Here is a 20,896-nt window from a genome sequence, read left to right on the forward strand (position 1 = left end):
GTGGTGTCAATCTTTGGAGTGTAAATTATGCAAAGTCACTTGTTTAGAGTGTGAAAAATACAAATTTCTCTCCTAGACAACAGCGCCCCGCTCAGATTCCCGTCCCTCTCCCTCTCCCTTCCCCGACACCCCTGCGCATCGGTCGTTGCGGACCGCAGGAGTGAAGATCCCATGGCGAAGGAGGTTGCGCAGGAGCAACCGAGACCCACGGCGCCACGCACGGTTCGCTGTATTGTCAAGCTAGGTGCTCTCTCGCGCCCTGCGTAATGATTCCTTAGCTCTTTGTTGTCCGTGCCTTCGTAGCACCGTGTACTCCTCCTTGGCATTGGTTGAATTGAGAAGCTATGGTGGGGTGACGCAGGTGGAGCGGCGATTACCAACAAGGGCGAGCTGGAGAGCATCAACGAGGAGAACCTACGGTTGGCATGTGCGCAGCTGCGGCATGCCATGTCCGAAGCTAACGGCGATGGCGCTATGGAGAAGGTTCTGAGAATGGACTGGAGTAGGAAGCCCGGAGATCCGTCCGACCCGGCCGTGGACACGGAGTGGATTGCGGGGATGACTGGGCTGGGTCTCGATACTAACTTCATCGTCGTGCACGGCGCCGGTATCGTTCGCACCCACTGAAGCCTTGTTTGGTTATTTTTAATCCATATGGATTGGAGCGGATTGATACGAATTGAAGGAGATTTTGACTTACTAGGGATTAAAATCCCCTCAATCCATATGGATTGGGGTAGAACCGAACAAGCCCTGAATTGATTCTGACAGTCTTACTGAATTGACTTTGTCTGTCTGTCTGTCTTACTCCTGTTATAAAGTTACATGCTGAACTGGTTGATTTTGTTATGGGGTAGACGGCACATTGTTGGGGACTTGTTATCAAATGCTATGAGTTAAGAACAAGGCAACACAGAGAATGTTAAACGATAAAGTCCTTCGTCCTTTGAGGCATTATTTCCCTTAGGATATAACGATCTCCGGACGAAGGTTATGAAGGACGAACCTTCATCATTACAGTATATATTAATGAAAAGACGAAGCATATGAAACATGAAAGATAGCATGAATAATCATATAACATCATTCATTTAACTTTATTATATCATCATAGAGAAATAGAGATAATATCGAATTATAAATGTACCTTCGGCTTGGAAGGAGATGAAAATACAAGTGTGACGCAAAAGCAAATGCCAAATTAACGTGAACAGTACGGGGGTACTGTTCACCTATTTATAGGCACGGGGTACAACCCATACAAAATTACATACATGCCCTTTACATTTGGTGATAATTCTATAGCACTCTATCGGGGTCTAAATGACCTTTTCATCTTTAAGTCGGTTCCCTTTTCTGCGAACATGCCGAAGCTTTCCTGCTTCACAGCTTCGGCGCTGTGTCAACCTTTGTAGCTTTTCCCTTTCTGATACGAGTCCGAAGATACCTGCTCACACATTTTAAGCCGCTTCTCCCTTGAAGACCTTCGGCGACGAAGCATAGACCCAACAGTAGCCCCTTTCGCGGTGCTAGATCGTTTTTCGTAACGAGCTTGATCCGTGAAAAAAGTCTCTTAAGCTTCGGGGAGCCGAAGGTCCAAAAAACACCTTCCCTGAGCTCGTTGCCGAGAAACGATTTAATTTCCCAGCACGCAGCGGTCCCACCTTGCAGAGTTTACTGTTTGTCCCTGCGGTCCACCGCGCAGCGAGCGCAAGCGGGTGTGCGCCTGGTGTAAAAACTCTGGCGCTTCGCCTTCTTACCTGCAGCACTATATAAACAGACGAGTAGGTGTGAAGTTACCACAGCATTCATTGCTATTTGCACTGTTTTCCTGCCAAAATTTTTAACCATCGTCGAAGCTTGTCTGTTAGAAACGAACGAAGCTCCAGTTTGAAACCTGCTTCGGAGGAAGAAAATTTTAAAGTTTCACAAGTTCATAATTGAATGGCCAGAGTCCGCTCTACCGCCAGGGTTGAGCGCGAGGGGGAGGAAACTGAAGCTTCAGAGACTCTTCTCATCTCCGAAGCCATGCAACGATCGGGTCTAGTGACCTCAGAAAAGATCCCTCATGATGATGCAAAACAAGCAGAACAAGCAATCGCTGAAGCAGAGGAAGAAGATATTGAGGAAACTGATTCCGAAGATGATTACCGCATTGCCATGCCAAGCAAGCCGAGCCACTTGGACTTCGGGAAATCTACTGTTTCGAAGGCTGATTTGTCCAAGATGGTAAAAGCGGGCTTTTTTACTGAAAATCAGAAGAAGTTGTTGCGCTTCGGTGGAGAAGAGACTACCCCGAAGCCAGAGAAGGATGAGATTGTTATTTTTAAAAGTTTTCTAAAGGCTGGATTAAGGTTCCCCCTACATGGGATTATTGGAGAGGTACTGAAGAGGTTCGATATCTATTTTCATCAGCTGCCCCCTAACGCTATCGTTAGGCTTATTGTTTATATCTGGGCACTCCGAAGCCAAGCAGTGGAACCATTTGCAGACAGCTTCTGCCGGGTTCACGAGCTACATTATCAAACAAAGGCTAGAAAAGATGGATTACACGATAATTTTGGTTGCTATAACTTTGCCTATCGGAAAACTACAAAGTTCCCTGTAATTAGCTACCGAAGCAAGTGGGCAGCAGGCTGGAAATCAGAGTGGTTCTATGTCAAGGTTGATGACGACAAGGAAAAGCTTGTACAAAGCCCGCTGGAATTAATCTTCGGAGAAACCCGTCCTCGCTGCAATATGACACCCGAAGGTCCAACACAGCAAGCAATGAGTGAATTCAGAATTATTGCAGAGCATATCAGCACGAGGGACCTGGTTCAAGAGTTTTTAGCATTCAAAGTTTTTCCCAGTTTGAGAGAATGGGAAATGCCGAAGCTACAGGGGGAAAAGAAAGAAGGTGAACTCGTACGTTTGCCTTACTATTTCAAGTTTAAAAAGTACTTTAAAGCACCTTGCCAAGAATGGCTAGATACGATTGAAGCAATGTGTAATGAAATACTTGGCAATTATTCCAAAAAAGAAGATCAATTGATGACCGCAGCCTTCGGCACTCGTCCGAAACGAAGGCTAAATCGAGTGTTGGACGCCTTGGGTTTCGAATACCCAGACTACGAAAATCTGAACAAAGGTGCCGGAGGCCAAAAAAGGAAAAGGGTAACTGAAGCCTTAGATGAAGGTGAAAAAGAGCCAGTAACAAAGAAAATTCCGAAGAAAAGGAAAGCTTCTTCTCCGAAGCAACAAATATCCGAAGCAGAAGAAACTCCCGCATCACCTTCTGCTGCTGTTGTTGAGGAAATTCTGAAGGTAATGACTGAATCCTTACCTGCGAAGCTAAGTCCACTGGATCCTCAACTGACAAAGTTTTTTCAGAAGGACAAGGAGCCCGAGAAAGTGAAGCCTGATAATGGGTCACAATCCGGCCCCAACCCCACTCCAATCCTATAAGTTTAAAAAGTGAACCCAGCCCTACTTAAATCCAAATTGATTTGATACAACTCAATTCAATCCGTTTTTTAATGCCCCGACATCCTAATCCGCCTCGATCCTTTTAAAAATCCACGGGCCAATCCAAGGGCCTTCATATACAAGCAAGCACCACCACAAGCTAATAAATTAGTAAAATCCATGGGCTCACAAACAAATGATAGAAAACAACCACAAAGTGCAACTGTGTAGAGAAATAGAACTTGACAGCCATGATCGATGAGAAACTGCTCCATGCTAAAATGTTTACAAAGACGCTCCATGCTAAAATTCAGTATTTCTACACAGTTGGTGACATTGATGCTTGATGAGAATTAGTTCATCAAATGATCATCTGATGATCTTGTGGTCACCGAGTGTCCTCTTTCCATTCAATAAAATGTTGTGTGTAACCTGCATGCAAACTATATAGACTGTTAAACTATATAGACTGTTATACAGAGTTGTTCCGAGCACAAAATGATCAACTTTAGTTCATCTAAGTATATGAGAGCAGTAAAACTTCACTAGGATAAAATATAACTGGGGCATAAAATTGGGAGACTAAAAATTAATCCTTGTAGATAAAGTTGGTTCTGACATGGATATTTATATTCAGGCAATTTACCTTGCAGCAGAACCACTGATTCAGAGTTAATTGACTTCCTTTCGCTTGTCACCGGAAGCACCAAGGAACTCCTTAGCCTGGACAAATGCATAGTTAATTGATTCAGAGTTAGTACTAGACAGCAACATATCATCACACACTTGAGTTGATGCGAAGGCAAGAAACATATTATGCTTGCTGAAGCATAGAACACATGTACGTAGGTCATCTATATTGGTCATATACTGTTGTATCCATCGATATTAGAATGAGAGATATACTGTTGTACGTAGGCAAGAAACATATACTGTTGTACGTAGGTTATAAAATGTAACTTAAATGCTAATGATAATTATTCACGCTTAAATACTAATAGTAATAAGTTTAAATACTAATAGTAACAAGAGAATGAGAGATACTATTAGGGCTTATTTAGATGCATGGATATTAGAGAAGAACAGACAAAAGATAAAACTTTGGTGATTAAGAAAATGAATTTTTTTTGTTTTACCTGCTTCAAATTTCCCAATCATATTCCTCATCATCTGAATCAAACATTCGCTTTCCAGTCATTGGTTCACCTAGTGAAATGACGTAGACAATTTAACTCATTATCATATAAAAGTCTACTTTTATATGATAATTTACCTTCTTCTTCGTCATTGAATCCAATCAACCAGTCTTTAGCACAGACTAAAGCTTCAAGTGTTTCAGGAGATAGTGATGTCCTATTTTTTCCAAGGACTCTACCAGCTGCACTAAAGGCAGATTCTGAGGACACCGTACTCACAGGAATAGCCATGAAATCCCTAGCCATTAAAGACAATATTGGATAAGCATCTGAATTTTTCTTCCACCATCCTAAAACATTGAAGCATTCATCTGGCTTGATAAGGATCCTAGGGTCCTCCAAGTATGTATCCATTTCTGTTCGCTCTGGACGGGCATTCGCATTTTGAGATGCAAATTGAGCAAATGCATGTTCCACCCTTCTTTTACCACAAAGAGGTGAAGAGGTAGAAGGCTCACTTCTCATCTGATCATCGGGAGTAATAAAGACATGCAAACTATGACTCCTCATGATTTTCTCGTACTCTAGGTAATATTTCTTCAAGTACCTTTTGAGCTCCCTCATCTTCATATCAACATTGTCACCAACTGTGTAGAAATAGAACTTGACAAATTCAGTTTTCATTGATGGATCTAGAACAGCAGCTATGAGCAACACAATATTAGGATTTATCCAATATTTTTGGAACTTGGTATACATAACATTTGCCATCTCATTAAGGAGTTCATTTGAGTTATAATTCTCATCAAGCAGCACACCTCGGATAACGAGCAACATCTTGAGAAAAAGATGAGCTGTGGGATGCCTATCCGCTGAGAATGCTTTGGTTGCATCACTAAACTCTTGTAGAAAACCATGAAGAGCTTCTGCCTTCGACCAATCTTCTTCAGTGGGACATTCATGGTGTTGCTCTACTGCATATCTGTTCAGAGCAGCCTTATATTTTAGGGCTTCATTTAGCATATCATAGGTTGCATTCCAACGATGTGGAACATCAAGAATCAGCCCCGATTTACTTCTAAGACCCAACGTTTGAACAATAGAATTGAAGATCTGTAAACGAGATGGTGTAGATATTACGACCTTGATAATGTCCCTCACCTTCCCGACTGCATTTGGAACGACCTTTAGTCCAGCTTGAACCATGATGTTGAGCACATGAGAAGAACACCTCACATGGAGGTGTTCACCACTGAAAAACATCTGGCTGCCCAAAGCATCTCGCATATCTTTCATTGCTCTATTGTTTACACTAGCATTATCCAAAGTCAGGGTAAACAAATCACCAACCAATCCCCACTCTAGCAAACAAGAGGTAATACCATCTTGCACAGCATAAGATGTATGTGGGAAGGAAATCTTCTTGAATGCAATAATCTTTTTGTGCAACTCAAAATCTTCACTAATGAAATGTGCTGTTACACCAAGATATCCAAGGTTTTGGTTAGAGGACCAAAGATCAGCAGTCAAACTAACATGAGATTTCAACTTTGTAAACTGCTCAATTAACTGCAACTTCTCCTCTTCATACAACAACATACAATCTGAACGGACAGTCTGTCGACCGACTAATCGAAAAGATGGTTGACAATAATTTATCATTTCTTTCCAGGATGGATCTTCACACTTTCGAAATGAAATCTCTGCGCTAAGGAAGTACTTGGCTATTAGACCACGAAAGACTACTGGGTCGAAAACATGAGCAACATCAGGCTTTGTTTTTTGGGTCGCTAAGAACCTTTGTCTCTCTTCTGGTGGAATTGCATGGCAATACACAGAAATATGCCTATTTAGATGAGTTGTACCTTTACCCGCAGCAGAAGATAAGTGGGCCTTACAGTATTTGCAAACCGCCTTCTCTTTCCCATCTATTAGCTCTGAATCAACATGATCCCACACTTTAGCCCTTCTTTTTGTTGATCTGCTTGATTGGTCAGTTGAGATAGCCTCGTCCATTTCTGGAGCTGATGATACCCCCTCCATGGCCTAGGCTGCAAAATCACCAATTGAAACCATTCAATTGATTAATTTACGCGATGAAATGCATAGTACTAGCACTGTACTATTTTTAAAAATAAAACTGAAAATAGGTATTTCTGAAAATAAAACCCAAAAAAGACTAAATTGTAAAAAAGACTGCAACTCGTCGCCGGCTGTCACATGCTATGAGCTCTTCTCAGCTAACGCCATAGAAAACTTGCAAGAAACACACAGGAGCAGCTGTGAGTGGGATGAACAACAAACAAAGCAAAAGGCTAAAGCTGTATCTAGTCTGCTTCCTTCTCTGCTGCTGTTAGCAGTTCACAGGCACTGCATTGTGTGAGACGGCAGCAGTCCGCTGACCTCCCCCTCCCCGTTGGACTGCGCGTGCCCCGGGACCCTTTTGCGCGATTTCCTGGGGGTGGGTGGGGAAATTGCCCCACGAAACGGCCGTCCGTTTCTGCTGACGTCGCTCGGTCACTGCGACGCAAACGCAGAGCAGCAACGCAAAGAAGAAGAGGCGGCAAGCCGACCAAGTAGTAGCTACCGAAACCCCAGAACCAGATTCAGGCGACATCATTCATGGCGAGGGCGAGCGGGAGCGGGAGGGGAACGAATCGAAGCGACAAGGAGAGGAGACGAGCGCGAGGCGGTGTGACCTTGAGAGGCACGAATACGATGGGGCGCTCCCCGGCGCCGCGCGCCACCCAGATCAGCCTGACGCCGCCCGCGGCCTCGGAGGCGGGACGCGGAGGAGCCGCCACGACGCGCCGGCGGATCTTAGAGTAGGCCAGCACGCCGCCGTGGATCTTGGAGTAGATAGGTTGTGTCTAGTGTCTGAGAGATTGAAATGTAGCCCTTTCACATGATCCACGGGCTTATGCCCTTTAGTTCAATCCAGTAGCATATTTGGGCTTTGTTTGATGATTGATTCGTGCCGGCCCTTTAGTGGAGTGTCCTGATCCAACTCTGCCCTAATCAGTGGAAAGCCCAAAAAAAACTCAAATTTGTTAGCCCACAAGTTTGGAGCCCCTTTCTGCCCATGAGTTTATATGGCCCATTCCCAGGCCTACGTGTACTCCTCCTTGGCATTGGTTGAATTGAGAAGCTATGGTGGGGTGACGCAGGTGGAGCGGCGATTACCAACAAGGGCGAGCTGGAGAGCATCAACGAGGAGAACCTACGGTTGGCATGTGCGCAGCTGCGGCATGCCATGTCCGAAGCTAACGGCGATGGCGCTATGGAGAAGGTTCTGAGAATGGACTGGAGTAGGAAGCCCGGAGATCCGTCCGACCCGGCCGTGGACACGGAGTGGATTGCGGGGATGACTGGGCTGGGTCTCGATACTAACTTCATCGTCGTGCACGGCGCCGGTATCGTTCGCACCCACTGAAGCCTTGTTTGGTTATTTTTAATCCATATGGATTGGAGCGGATTGATACGAATTGAAGGAGATTTTGACTTACTAGGGATTAAAATCCCCTCAATCCATATGGATTGGGGTAGAACCGAACAAGCCCTGAATTGATTCTGACAGTCTTACTGAATTGACTTTGTCTGTCTGTCTGTCTTACTCCTGTTATAAAGTTACATGCTGAACTGGTTGATTTTGTTATGGGGTAGACGGCACATTGTTGGGGACTTGTTATCAAATGCTATGAGTTAAGAACAAGGCAACACAGAGAATGTTAAACGATAAAGTCCTTCGTCCTTTGAGGCATTATTTCCCTTAGGATATAACGATCTCCGGACGAAGGTTATGAAGGACGAACCTTCATCATTACAGTATATATTAATGAAAAGACGAAGCATATGAAACATGAAAGATAGCATGAATAATCATATAACATCATTCATTTAACTTTATTATATCATCATAGAGAAATAGAGATAATATCGAATTATAAATGTACCTTCGGCTTGGAAGGAGATGAAAATACAAGTGTGACGCAAAAGCAAATGCCAAATTAACGTGAACAGTACGGGGGTACTGTTCACCTATTTATAGGCACGGGGTACAACCCATACAAAATTACATACATGCCCTTTACATTTGGTGATAATTCTATAGCACTCTATCGGGGTCTAAATGACCTTTTCATCTTTAAGTCGGTTCCCTTTTCTGCGAACATGCCGAAGCTTTCCTGCTTCACAGCTTCGGCGCTGTGTCAACCTTTGTAGCTTTTCCCTTTCTGATACGAGTCCGAAGATACCTGCTCACACATTTTAAGCCGCTTCTCCCTTGAAGACCTTCGGCGACGAAGCATAGACCCAACAGTAGCCCCTTTCGCGGTGCTAGATCGTTTTTCGTAACGAGCTTGATCCGTGAAAAAAGTCTCTTAAGCTTCGGGGAGCCGAAGGTCCAAAAAACACCTTCCCTGAGCTCGTTGCCGAGAAACGATTTAATTTCCCAGCACGCAGCGGTCCCACCTTGCAGAGTTTACTGTTTGTCCCTGCGGTCCACCGCGCAGCGAGCGCAAGCGGGTGTGCGCCTGGTGTAAAAACTCTGGCGCTTCGCCTTCTTACCTGCAGCACTATATAAACAGACGAGTAGGTGTGAAGTTACCACAGCATTCATTGCTATTTGCACTGTTTTCCTGCCAAAATTTTTAACCATCGTCGAAGCTTGTCTGTTAGAAACGAACGAAGCTCCAGTTTGAAACCTGCTTCGGAGGAAGAAAATTTTAAAGTTTCACAAGTTCATAATTGAATGGCCAGAGTCCGCTCTACCGCCAGGGTTGAGCGCGAGGGGGAGGAAACTGAAGCTTCAGAGACTCTTCTCATCTCCGAAGCCATGCAACGATCGGGTCTAGTGACCTCAGAAAAGATCCCTCATGATGATGCAAAACAAGCAGAACAAGCAATCGCTGAAGCAGAGGAAGAAGATATTGAGGAAACTGATTCCGAAGATGATTACCGCATTGCCATGCCAAGCAAGCCGAGCCACTTGGACTTCGGGAAATCTACTGTTTCGAAGGCTGATTTGTCCAAGATGGTAAAAGCGGGCTTTTTTACTGAAAATCAGAAGAAGTTGTTGCGCTTCGGTGGAGAAGAGACTACCCCGAAGCCAGAGAAGGATGAGATTGTTATTTTTAAAAGTTTTCTAAAGGCTGGATTAAGGTTCCCCCTACATGGGATTATTGGAGAGGTACTGAAGAGGTTCGATATCTATTTTCATCAGCTGCCCCCTAACGCTATCGTTAGGCTTATTGTTTATATCTGGGCACTCCGAAGCCAAGCAGTGGAACCATTTGCAGACAGCTTCTGCCGGGTTCACGAGCTACATTATCAAACAAAGGCTAGAAAAGATGGATTACACGATAATTTTGGTTGCTATAACTTTGCCTATCGGAAAACTACAAAGTTCCCTGTAATTAGCTACCGAAGCAAGTGGGCAGCAGGCTGGAAATCAGAGTGGTTCTATGTCAAGGTTGATGACGACAAGGAAAAGCTTGTACAAAGCCCGCTGGAATTAATCTTCGGAGAAACCCGTCCTCGCTGCAATATGACACCCGAAGGTCCAACACAGCAAGCAATGAGTGAATTCAGAATTATTGCAGAGCATATCAGCACGAGGGACCTGGTTCAAGAGTTTTTAGCATTCAAAGTTTTTCCCAGTTTGAGAGAATGGGAAATGCCGAAGCTACAGGGGGAAAAGAAAGAAGGTGAACTCGTACGTTTGCCTTACTATTTCAAGTTTAAAAAGTACTTTAAAGCACCTTGCCAAGAATGGCTAGATACGATTGAAGCAATGTGTAATGAAATACTTGGCAATTATTCCAAAAAAGAAGATCAATTGATGACCGCAGCCTTCGGCACTCGTCCGAAACGAAGGCTAAATCGAGTGTTGGACGCCTTGGGTTTCGAATACCCAGACTACGAAAATCTGAACAAAGGTGCCGGAGGCCAAAAAAGGAAAAGGGTAACTGAAGCCTTAGATGAAGGTGAAAAAGAGCCAGTAACAAAGAAAATTCCGAAGAAAAGGAAAGCTTCTTCTCCGAAGCAACAAATATCCGAAGCAGAAGAAACTCCCGCATCACCTTCTGCTGCTGTTGTTGAGGAAATTCTGAAGGTAATGACTGAATCCTTACCTGCGAAGCTAAGTCCACTGGATCCTCAACTGACAAAGTTTTTTCAGAAGGACAAGGAGCCCGAGAAATCGAAGAAAACAATCAAGGCAAGGAAACAAAGAATCATTACCGTGACAGAGGTAATTGACAAAACGCCGCCAAGAGCTTCGGCCCAAAAAACACGAGCAGCTTTAGAGGGGGCAGATATTGAAATTGCACCTTCGGAAGCCGCAGCCGCCGAAGTTACCTCAGCTGAAGATTTGAATTTAGAGAGCACAATTGAACATATTGACCAAATGCTGCTAGACATGGCTGCAGAAGAAGCTGCCACTGCTGCCGAAGAGACTGTGACCGCAGCGTCACAGAAAGGAAAAGAAATTGCTGATGAAGCTTCAGAAAACGAAGCCTTCGCGTTCCAAAACTTAGTTGGAGAACATCTAACAAAAGCTGAAATAGAAGAGCTTAAAGAATATGCCCAATCCTGTGGATACAAACCTGGGGCACTCCTCTTCGGAGGCGTTGATGACGAGAAATTAGAGTGTATTCGGGACCAAACAGGGGCCAAAGTTATCAGTACTCTGTCCAAGAGTATTGGATTCCCGAAGCTAGAAACAGACATCAGCCGCTACCGACGACAACATGTCGTTGGTAGTTTATTTTACTCCAACTTCAAGGTGAATGACTTGTCCCTTAACCTTTATTGCTTCTAATAAAAACATGTCTGACGAAGGTTGTGTTTGTGTAGAGTATGTTATTGAGCAAAGCCTTGCAAATGCAGCAAGATCTTGAAGATAAAAAGCATGAAATTATAATCGGAAATTTGGAAAACAAAATAAAGGAGCAATCAGATGCTTTTGAGAAAAAGAACTTTGAGCTCCAGGCAGCCGAAGGCTTACTGGCGGAAGCTGAAGCAAAAATATCAGAACTGAATTCGAAGCTTCTCCGCCAGTCTGAGCAGTTCGAACGAGAAAAACAAGATCTCAATGCAAAACTTGAAGCCGAAGCTCAGCAAAATTCGGATTTGAGAAAACTACTGACAAATCTTCAAGAAAAATGCCTGGAATTTAGCAACAAGTGCATTCAACGACTAAGAAAGATTTTTTACTCGGTTGGAGCTAGCAGCGAAAAATTTACCCCCTCAGCTGAAGATCTACCAAAAACCTTCGAACACATTGAGGGGGAGATTGACGAGCTCGACGAAGTCATAGCTGGGCATGGTGACTTCTGTGCCTGGGTGGCTTCTCGAGGGACTGCTGCAGCCTTCATGAAGGCTGGCTGTGATCATGGGAAAATTGTCAATAGGCCAAATTTTACTTTGTCACCATCAATCCTGGATGACATCCCTGATCTCGCCCGAAGCATCTCGAATCGATTTGTAAAAATGATATGGACAAAAGGTGGTCGAGAGAAAGCTGAGACGAAGCTCGTAGCCACCTTGATCCAGTAAGAAATCATACCTTGTGCTTACCTTTTCCTGTAAACTTGATTCTGACTTCCAACGACCTTATTCATGTAGGATGACGAAGCCGAAGCTGATGATCAAAAATAACGCCGAAGCCGAAGCTGATGATCAAAAATAACGCCGAAGCCGAAGCTCCTTGGAGATTTAGATAGTAGACTGCAGACAGTACTTGAAAAACTTTTGAGATAACTTTTGTAAATGTAAACAAAAACTTGTTTTTAATGTATGCTGTTCATACCTTGTAATATATCCTTAACCTTTCACTGATGTATGAGAAATGCTTTGATGTGGACGAAATTTCCTTTTTTGAGCCGAAGGCGAAAAAACACCTTCCCTTCTTTTCGTACGCAACGAAGCATAGAAAACAACATTTTCCTTTTCTCCGAAGCTCTCCTTCATAGAAATTTTCCCTTTCTTTTTTCTCTTCTTGCCGAAGCAACCATTTTATGCGATGAAGATGATTATCCTACATATGCCTAGATGAATGTTTATGAATGCAAATGCTATGATGTAATGTGATGTGCAAATGAATGGCCAAACACGTATCCGAAGCCATATTCATAGCCATTATTTTCTTAAAAACAATACACCTCAGCTCTGCATTCCCTTAGGAACGACTTTGGAGCTTCTTCGCCTTTACTTTTGGCGGAATCAGCGTTGACTTTTCGCTGTAAGCTCTGCATTCCCTTAGGAACGTCTTTGGAGCTTCTTCGCCTTTACTTTTGGCGGGATCAGCGTTGACTTTTCGCTGTAAGCTCTGCATTCCCTTAGGAACGTCTTTGGAGCTTCTTCGCCTTTACTTTTTGGCACTCGATGGTGCATTCTCAGCTTTTACATTTACATTCTTTGGGGGATTTTGCTCTTATAGAACTAAAAAAGAAAATTACACGTGATGGCCCCATTAAAAACCTTTCTCCCCCTTCGGAAAGGAAAAGGGTGCCATGAAAGAAGAACTAAAAAATAAAAAATATGAAAAATTACATCGAATTATACATAATATCGCCGAAGCTCATCCGCATTCCAAGATCTAGGAATGTCATTGCCGTCCATATCTTTCAATCTGTATGAACCGGGTCTTGACGAAGATGCTACTAAGAAAGGCCCGTCCCATTTCAACTGCAATTTGCCCACTGTTTCCGAGTTGGCCACCCTCCGAAGCACCAAGTGCCCTGGCCCAATATTTTTTAGCCGAACCTTTCTATCCCGCCATTTAACTGTTTCAGCTTGATATTTATTGATATTCTCCACGGCTTGCAGTCTGATCCCTTCTAAAGCATCTTTTTCTATAGAATAAGCAGCTTCGGAATCCGATTCTGCCGAAGCTACTATCCTTATTGATCCGGTTTTAGCTTCCTCTGGAGTTATTGCTTCGTCACCGAATAACAACTTGAATGGGGTGAAGCCTGTAGACCTTGATGTTGTCGTGTTGTGGCTCCACACCACTTTGATTAACTGATCTGGCCATTTTCCTCTGGGTTGATTGAAGATTAACTTCATTATTCCTGTCATTATAATGCCGTTGGCTCTTTCAACGAGTCCATTTGACTCCGGGTGCCTAACTGATGCAAAATGGATCTTCGTACCAATTTGGTCACAGAAATCCCTGAAAGCTTCGGAGTCAAACTGTGTTCCATTGTCCACAGTGATAGCCTTTGGCACCCCGAAACGACAAACAATATTTTGCCAGAAAAACTTTTGGACGGTAGCCGAAGTTATTGTGGCTAAAGGCTTCGCCTCAATCCATTTAGAAAAATATTCCACAGCTACTACAACATACCTCAGGTTCCCTTGGGCCGGTGGTAACGGACCTAACAAGTCAAGGCCCCACCTTTGCAATGGCCAAGTGGGTTGTATGAGCTGTGTTAAGGACGAAGGTTGTTTTTGATCTCTTGCACATTTCTGACAACCTTCGCACTTCTGAACCAATTCTGCTGCATCCGAAGCTGCCTTCGGCCAGTAAAACCCTTGACGGAAAACTTTTCCAAGTAACGGCCTAGATCCGATGTGAGATCCACACAGGCCTGCATGTATTTCTTTCATTAACTCTATACCTTCGGTTCTGGATAAACATTTGAGCAGCGGAGCACAAACTCCATGTTTGTACAACTCCCCTTCTATTATGACATACGGACGAGCTCTTGCCTCCATCCTCTTGTTATAAGCTTCGTCATCTGAAAGAAATTTACCCTGAAGGTAAGAGATGATCTCGGTTCTCCAATCTTCGCTAAAAACAGGAGATATATTAAGAACTGCTCTTTCAAGAAGTTCCACCGAAGGTGCTTTTATTGTTTCGAAGAACACATCCGAAGGTAAAGGCAGCCCCTGTGCTGCTGACTTAGCTAGCAGATCAGCATGCTCATTTTGCCCTCGAGGGATATTCTTGACAGAAAACCCTTCGAAGGAAGCTTCGACTCTTCGAACCATATCCAGATATTTTTCAAGCTTCGGATCCTTAGCCTTACAACTTTTGTCAATATGACCCGAAACAACCTGGGAATCAGTTTTAAGTATGGCCCTTCTGATTCCCATTGCTTTTAACTTCCGAAGACCTAGAACCAATGCTTCGTACTCAGCAATGTTATTTGTGCAATTAAAATCAAGCTTTGCCGCATAACAAATTTTGACTTTGGAAGGTGAAACCAACACAGCAGCCGCTCCTGCTCCGAAGGTTCCCCAAGATCCATCACAAAACACTGTCCAGGCTTCGTTGTCTTTATTCGTTTCCTCCTCCTGAGTCCCTGGCGTCCAATCAGCAATAAAGTCTGCCAGCGCCTGTGACTGAATCGAAGATCTATGAACATATTCAATACAAAATTCATTGAGCTCTGCAGCCCATTTTCCAATCCTTCCAGTAGCTTCTCGATTCCTCATAATATCCTTCAGAGGTTGTGATGAAGGAACAATTATGTTGTAAGCTTGGAAATAGTGCCGAAGCTTCCTGGAGGCCATCAAGACAGCATACAATACCTTCTCCAGCTCTGTATAATTTTTCTTTGACAAATTAAGAACCTCGGATACGAAATATATTGGGGCCTGCCTCTTGACTTGACCATCAAGCTTCTCCTGGACAAGTGCTGCACTTACCGCTGAGTGCGAAGCTGCCACATATAATAACAAAGGAGCCCCTGGCATTGGTGGAGTCAATGTTGTTAGATCTATTAAATACTGTTTTAGCTCTTCAAAGGCCTTCTGTTGGATTGGTCCCCATTGAAAGACTTCGGCTGACTTCAGTACCTCGAAGAATGGTAAGTTTCTCTCTGCTGATCTGGATATGAATCTATTGAGAGATGCCAATCTTCCTGTCAATCTTTGAGCCCCCTTCTTTGTAGTTGGTGGCTCCATCCGAAGTATAGCTTCAATTTTACTTGGATTAGCTTCAATCCCCTTTGTTGAAACCAAGCATCCAAGAAATTTCCCCTTCTTCACTCCGAAGACGCATTTTTCTGGATTTAACTTTAAGCCAGCTTGCCTGAAACTGGCGAAGGTCTCCTGCAGATCAGCAATATGATTCTCCTGCTTCGTGCTTTTGACAATGATGTCATCAACATAAGTTAGCACGTTTCTGCCTATTTGAGATTGGAGAACCTTCGCAGTCATTCGGCTGAAACTTCCTCCAGCGTTTTTGAGCCCCTCAGGCATCCGAAGATAGCAATATGTGCCACTTGGAGTTATGAAGCTAGTCTTCGGCTCATCTTCCTGCTTCATCCAAATTTGGTGATAGCCTGAATAACAGTCTAACAGACTCATGAGCTCTGAAGAAGCTGCTGCATCAACTAAAGAATCTATCCTTGGTAGTGGGAATTCATCCTTCGGGCAAGCTTTGTTAAGATCTGTAAAATCGATGCACATTCGCCACTTGCCATTGGCCTTTTTTACCATAACAGTGTTAGCCAGCCATTCTGGGTACTTCACTTCTCTGATAACTCCTGCACTGAGGAGTCTTTTGACTTCGTTGCGAGCACCTTCGGCCTTATCATCTGACATTTTCCGAAGCCTTTGCTTTCTGGGTCTGAAGGATGGATCGACATTGAGTGAGTGCTCGATAACATCTCTATTAACTCCGCAGAGATCATTGGCTGACCATGCAAAAACATCCTTGTTATTGAACAAAAACCTTATCAAGGTTTTCTCCTGCTCTTCGGATAACTGAGAGCCTAACAGCACCTTCTGCTCTGCTATGTCCTCACATAACAGCATAGGCTTCGGCTGGTCTGCTGAAGCTGCTTTCTCCCTTCTGAATTTGTACTGTTCACAAGCTTCAGCTCCATCGATGTTATGGATTGCTTTTGAGTCAGTCCAATTACCTTCGGCCCTTCTTGCAGCTTCCTGACTTCCATGGATAGCGATGGGTCCCTGATCCGAAGGTATCTTCATGCAAAGATAGGCAGGATGAAGGATTGCTTCGAAGGCATTGAGAGTACCACGACCAATAATTGCATTGTAAGGGTATTCCATGTCGACAATGTCAAACACAACTTGCTCAGTTCTAGTGTTGTTGATGAACCCGAAGGTCACTGACATGGTGATCTTGCCCAATGCTACAATCTGTCTTCCTCCGAAGCCACAGAGAGGATGTGTAGCATCATGAATCTTATCTTCTGGCTCTTGCATTTGTCTGAAGGCCTTAGCAAATATGATGTCAGCTGCACTGCCTGTGTCAACCAAGACATTGTGGACCAGAAATCCTTTGATAACACAAGAGATAACCATGGCATCGTTGTGTGGGTAATCTTTGAGCTGAAGGTCCTCTTGGGAGAAGGTAATAGGAATGTGAGACCATCTTGACTTGATGAAGGGTCCTTGCACCCCAACATGCTGTACCCTTCTCTGTGCTTCCTTCTTCTGTTTCTTGTTAGCTGGCTCTGAGGACGAGCCACCTGTGATCGGGAGCACCAGCTTCGGGTCCGAAGCAGCTCCAGGTTGGTCGTTGAACGAAGCCATCAACTCAAAAAGTGGAAGTGAGTTCACCGGAGGTGGGCGCCAATGTTGGGGACTTGTTCTCAAATGCTATGAGTTAAGAACAAGGCAACACAGAGAATGTTAAACGATAAAGTCCTTCGTCCTTTGAGGCATTATTTCCCTTAGGATATAACGATCTCCGGACGAAGGTTATGAAGGACGAACCTTCATCATTACAGTATATATTAATGAAAAGACGAAGCATATGAAACATGAAAGATAGCATGAATAATCATATAACATCATTCATTTAACTTTATTATATCATCATAGAGAAATAGAGATAATATCGAATTATAAATGTACCTTCGGCTTGGAAGGAGATGAAAATACAAGTGTGACGCAAAAGCAAATGCCAAATTAACGTGAACAGTACGGGGGTACTGTTCACCTATTTATAGGCACGGGGTACAACCCATACAAAATTACATACATGCCCTTTACATTTGGTGATAATTCTATAGCACTCTATCGGGGTCTAAATGACCTTTTCATCTTTAAGTCGGTTCCCTTTTCTGCGAACATGCCGAAGCTTTCCTGCTTCACAGCTTCGGCGCTGTGTCAACCTTTGTAGCTTTTCCCTTTCTGATACGAGTCCGAAGATACCTGCTCACACATTTTAAGCCGCTTCTCCCTTGAAGACCTTCGGCGACGAAGCATAGACTCAACACACATGACAGTTCGTATTTTTTTTAGAACTTGGAAAGTTGGAATGCTATTGCAATTCGTGCATTATTTAGCAGGTAACATTGCACAAATGCCTCTCGGTGGAAGAGCAACAGTGCACATTGGACCGCTCGGCTCGGTTAGAAACTGCCCAACTGTAGTTTCAACTTTGATTTTATGGGTTCTAGGGTCTTCCTGGGAGATCTTTCTAGGAAACTGGAGTTGTTTATTTATTTATTTACTACTTTTAAACTTTTACTAGACTGGTACATTTTTATGAAGGTAGAGCCTAAAACAATAATTGATAAATATAGTTTTAGGTCTTAGGATACTGACGTCGTGATATTCTGCTTCAGGGTCTTTTGGCCACTTTCAAGCAAGTAGATCTGGAGTTCATAAAGGAGGGTTACATTCTACACTGGTTAAGGCTGGCTTTGTCGCTACAAGAATTTCAGTGAGGCCAATTCTTGAATTCTATTTGACAGGGCTATCTTGAATTTTGATGTCTAATATTCTTGTCCATTATCTTGTCAAAATGTTTGTGCCTCTCTAATAAATATTCTAAAAGCATATTCTAATGCTTTTTTTTGTAATTTAGGTGACATCTCTCAATCAGGAAATTGTTAGAGCCCTGGCAAGAGGTATGCAGTTTTTGAGGCTACTTGTTCATGTCTTTATTTCCATGTGGTGTTATGCCACACATTAGTCATGGCTACTTATTATGCTCTGTATTTTGTTATTTGTTATATCAATTTTGCTTAGGCACTCAGAATTCATGATTATGTTTCCCCATGTCTGCAGTAGGCTATGCTATGTCTCCTTGTATTTAGTTTGAACATATAATTAAGTTCTTATTTTGACTCATGGGCCAATGCAAGGATGTATCATCATTTGTCATGAATGCTTTCTGCCTATATCTGCAATTCTTAATGAACTTTCAACTGTCGATCTGTGGAACCCTAGGATCTCACTGACTTCCCTTTTGATCATTCAGTTACTTAGTAATAGATGTATTTACGTTCAATCTAGTACCACAGTGAGAGAGAGAAGGCGAAAAGTAGGGGTCATACTGTCAGTGTTTCGAACCTAGTCCCGACAAGTAAATTTGTTTGTGCGCGTTCTGGGTTCAGGATAGGGCTGGGCATTTGTTTTTTTTTGAAACTTCGGCTTGGTTTTTCGGTTTTTAAAAACCTCGGGTTTTCAAATATTAGGGATCGATCGGTTTTATAGAAAATGAAAAACGACAAGTTTGGTTTCGGTTTTTTACTTTGGTTTTTCGGTAAAAACCAAAAACCAAACTTATACTCAAGAAGGCTATAAGACAACACATTACACACAATTTTAAAAAGTAAAAATTATATAGGTACAAATATTTAAAGATACATCATACATCACATACAAATAAGTGAATAACAATTTAATTACGTCTCACATTTAGTTCACATAATCAAAGAGTCAAATTTTGAGTTAATAAAGATTGGTATTCGGTTTTTTGGTATTTCGGTTCTGTATACGGTGAAAACCGATTACAATACCGAATACCAAAATTCTCAGATGTAAAAACCGAAACTGAATAGAACTACCAAAAAATCGAAATTTCGGAACGGTTCGGTATGGTTCGGTTTACGGTAAAAAGTGCCCGCCTCTAGTCCGGGATGGTGTGCTCCATGGGCGCGAGGTTTATACTGGTTCAGGCAGAATGTCCCTACATCTAGACTTCACTGGCTCGCGCTACCGACATCGTTATTGCTCAATGCTCATAGTAGGGGTTAGAAGCAGGCGAGAGAGGGAAGAAGAGCTCCCAAGTCTCTTATGCATGGCTGAATCTAAGGACTACGGGGCTAGAGCTCTCTGCTAAGCCTTGGACGTCGCGGTGGTTCGCTCCTCGGCTCCGGCCTCCGTGGTCCTCCGAGTCCTCTAGTCCGTCTTTGTCTCTCGTGTGTCCACCTTTTCGTGTCTGTCTCCAACCCTCCCCTTTTATAGACCATGGCGGGGGTTGGTTACTGACTCCTCTTAGAAGGAGCTACCGAGCCCTGGTAAAACAAGACGTTCTACCTAGATAAATCGTGCTTGTCACCTTGCGTCCTGGTCGTCTAGGCTTCCCTGGTTGCGTCCTTTATGGCAGTCGGTACAGGCAGCATGGAGCCCCAATGCCATCATTACTGCCTTTGCACCACGCCGACCCTTGGCCTCCGTAGCCTAGGTCTTGGTGTGACTCGTCGTATTGCGGGTCCTGTAGATGACCAACGTACTTAGGCCTAGGCTTAATACGTCATGAGTGTGTCGCAAGCCGAGGTGTTCGTAAGTCATTAGTGGGAGGCTCTCCTACTGTGGCTCGGTGCCAAGCGTAGTTGATGCGACCGATCATTTATGGCAGATCAGTCTTGGGCCGGGCGAGGAATCCACTCGAGTGGCTTCCTCTCGGTTTGTCCGCCCCCCTCTCTGGCTCTGCCTCGCCCGTCCCCGGGCTCGGTGCCTCAGGGTTTATCCGGGGGCGAATGCTTCCAGGGTAGACAACTCCTTTACCCTCCTACTGACCAATGGGCTCTGGTAGTCCGAAGACCTTTTCCCCAATACTCTCTCTGACTGATAGGCCTCAGGGCCCCCGGGGGTCTTTTCCCTGACACATATCTTTAGGGCTGAGCTGGAGGGTGGGCATCGTCATCACATCGGGTGTGGAAGCATCAACGTCCTGGAGTCCTCCTCCCTGTTAGGAGCTTGGGATGGCACATCGGTGACCAGTGCAGTAGGGGCACTGGGCTTTACTAGTGCCATGGATTGGGCGGTTTCAGTCACTTGGGCGCTAGGAAGGTGATCAGAACCTTGGACTGTGGTGGTTAGGGTTAGACGGAAGCATGACCAGCATTGGCTTTCGTGTTGGCCCTGCCATCGTTAATATAGCATTGTGACCGGGGGCCACAACCAGGGATAGGGTTGCCCCCGATCAGGGCACAGGTAGTTAGAGTTTGAGTCAGGCTCAGTCTCCTTGACCGAGCCAAAGAACACACCTAACACCAACAATTCAATTGGTGTATTTGCTTGCCCCTAAATAAACCTTGAATTGATTTTACTAGATTGTCAGTTAGAACCAGTAGGGATACAAAACTTATAGAACC

The 20,896-nt window shown here is 43.9% G+C and overlaps 1 protein-coding gene and 1 pseudogene across 4 annotated transcripts in view; one reads left to right on the forward strand and one right to left on the reverse strand.

Annotated features, from left to right (window-relative positions):
• Window positions 1–171: 171 nt before the first annotated feature.
• LOC103652468 (isopentenyl phosphate kinase) overlaps window positions 172–20,896 on the forward strand; it is a 29,726-nt gene continuing 9,001 nt past the window's right edge. Inside the window, exons 1-4 of the mRNA XM_020551008.2 lie at window positions 172–244; window positions 362–607; window positions 18,137–18,234; window positions 18,379–18,421. Coding sequence (XP_020406597.2) covers window positions 172–244; window positions 362–607; window positions 18,137–18,234; window positions 18,379–18,421 — 460 coding nt within the window. The remainder of the gene's footprint in view (window positions 245–361; window positions 608–18,136; window positions 18,235–18,378; window positions 18,422–20,896) is intronic.
• On the reverse strand, window positions 3,645–7,486 carry LOC100304144 (Zinc finger BED domain-containing protein pseudogene; annotated as a pseudogene). 3 transcript variants are annotated; one of them, NR_174133.1, is made up of 6 exons: window positions 7,283–7,486; window positions 5,781–6,634; window positions 4,721–4,753; window positions 4,584–4,653; window positions 4,094–4,170; window positions 3,645–3,879 (listed from the first exon to the last, which is right to left on the reverse strand). The product of NR_174133.1 is annotated as a Zinc finger BED domain-containing protein pseudogene, transcript variant 2 (transcript). The 3 variants fall into 3 exon arrangements; NR_174134.1 differs by having other exon boundaries at window positions 4,721–5,230; NR_174132.1 differs by having other exon boundaries at window positions 4,721–6,634.

This window comes from Zea mays, chromosome 3 (assembly GCF_902167145.1).
Source record: "Zea mays cultivar B73 chromosome 3, Zm-B73-REFERENCE-NAM-5.0, whole genome shotgun sequence".
Taxonomy (NCBI): domain Eukaryota; kingdom Viridiplantae; phylum Streptophyta; class Magnoliopsida; order Poales; family Poaceae; genus Zea; species Zea mays.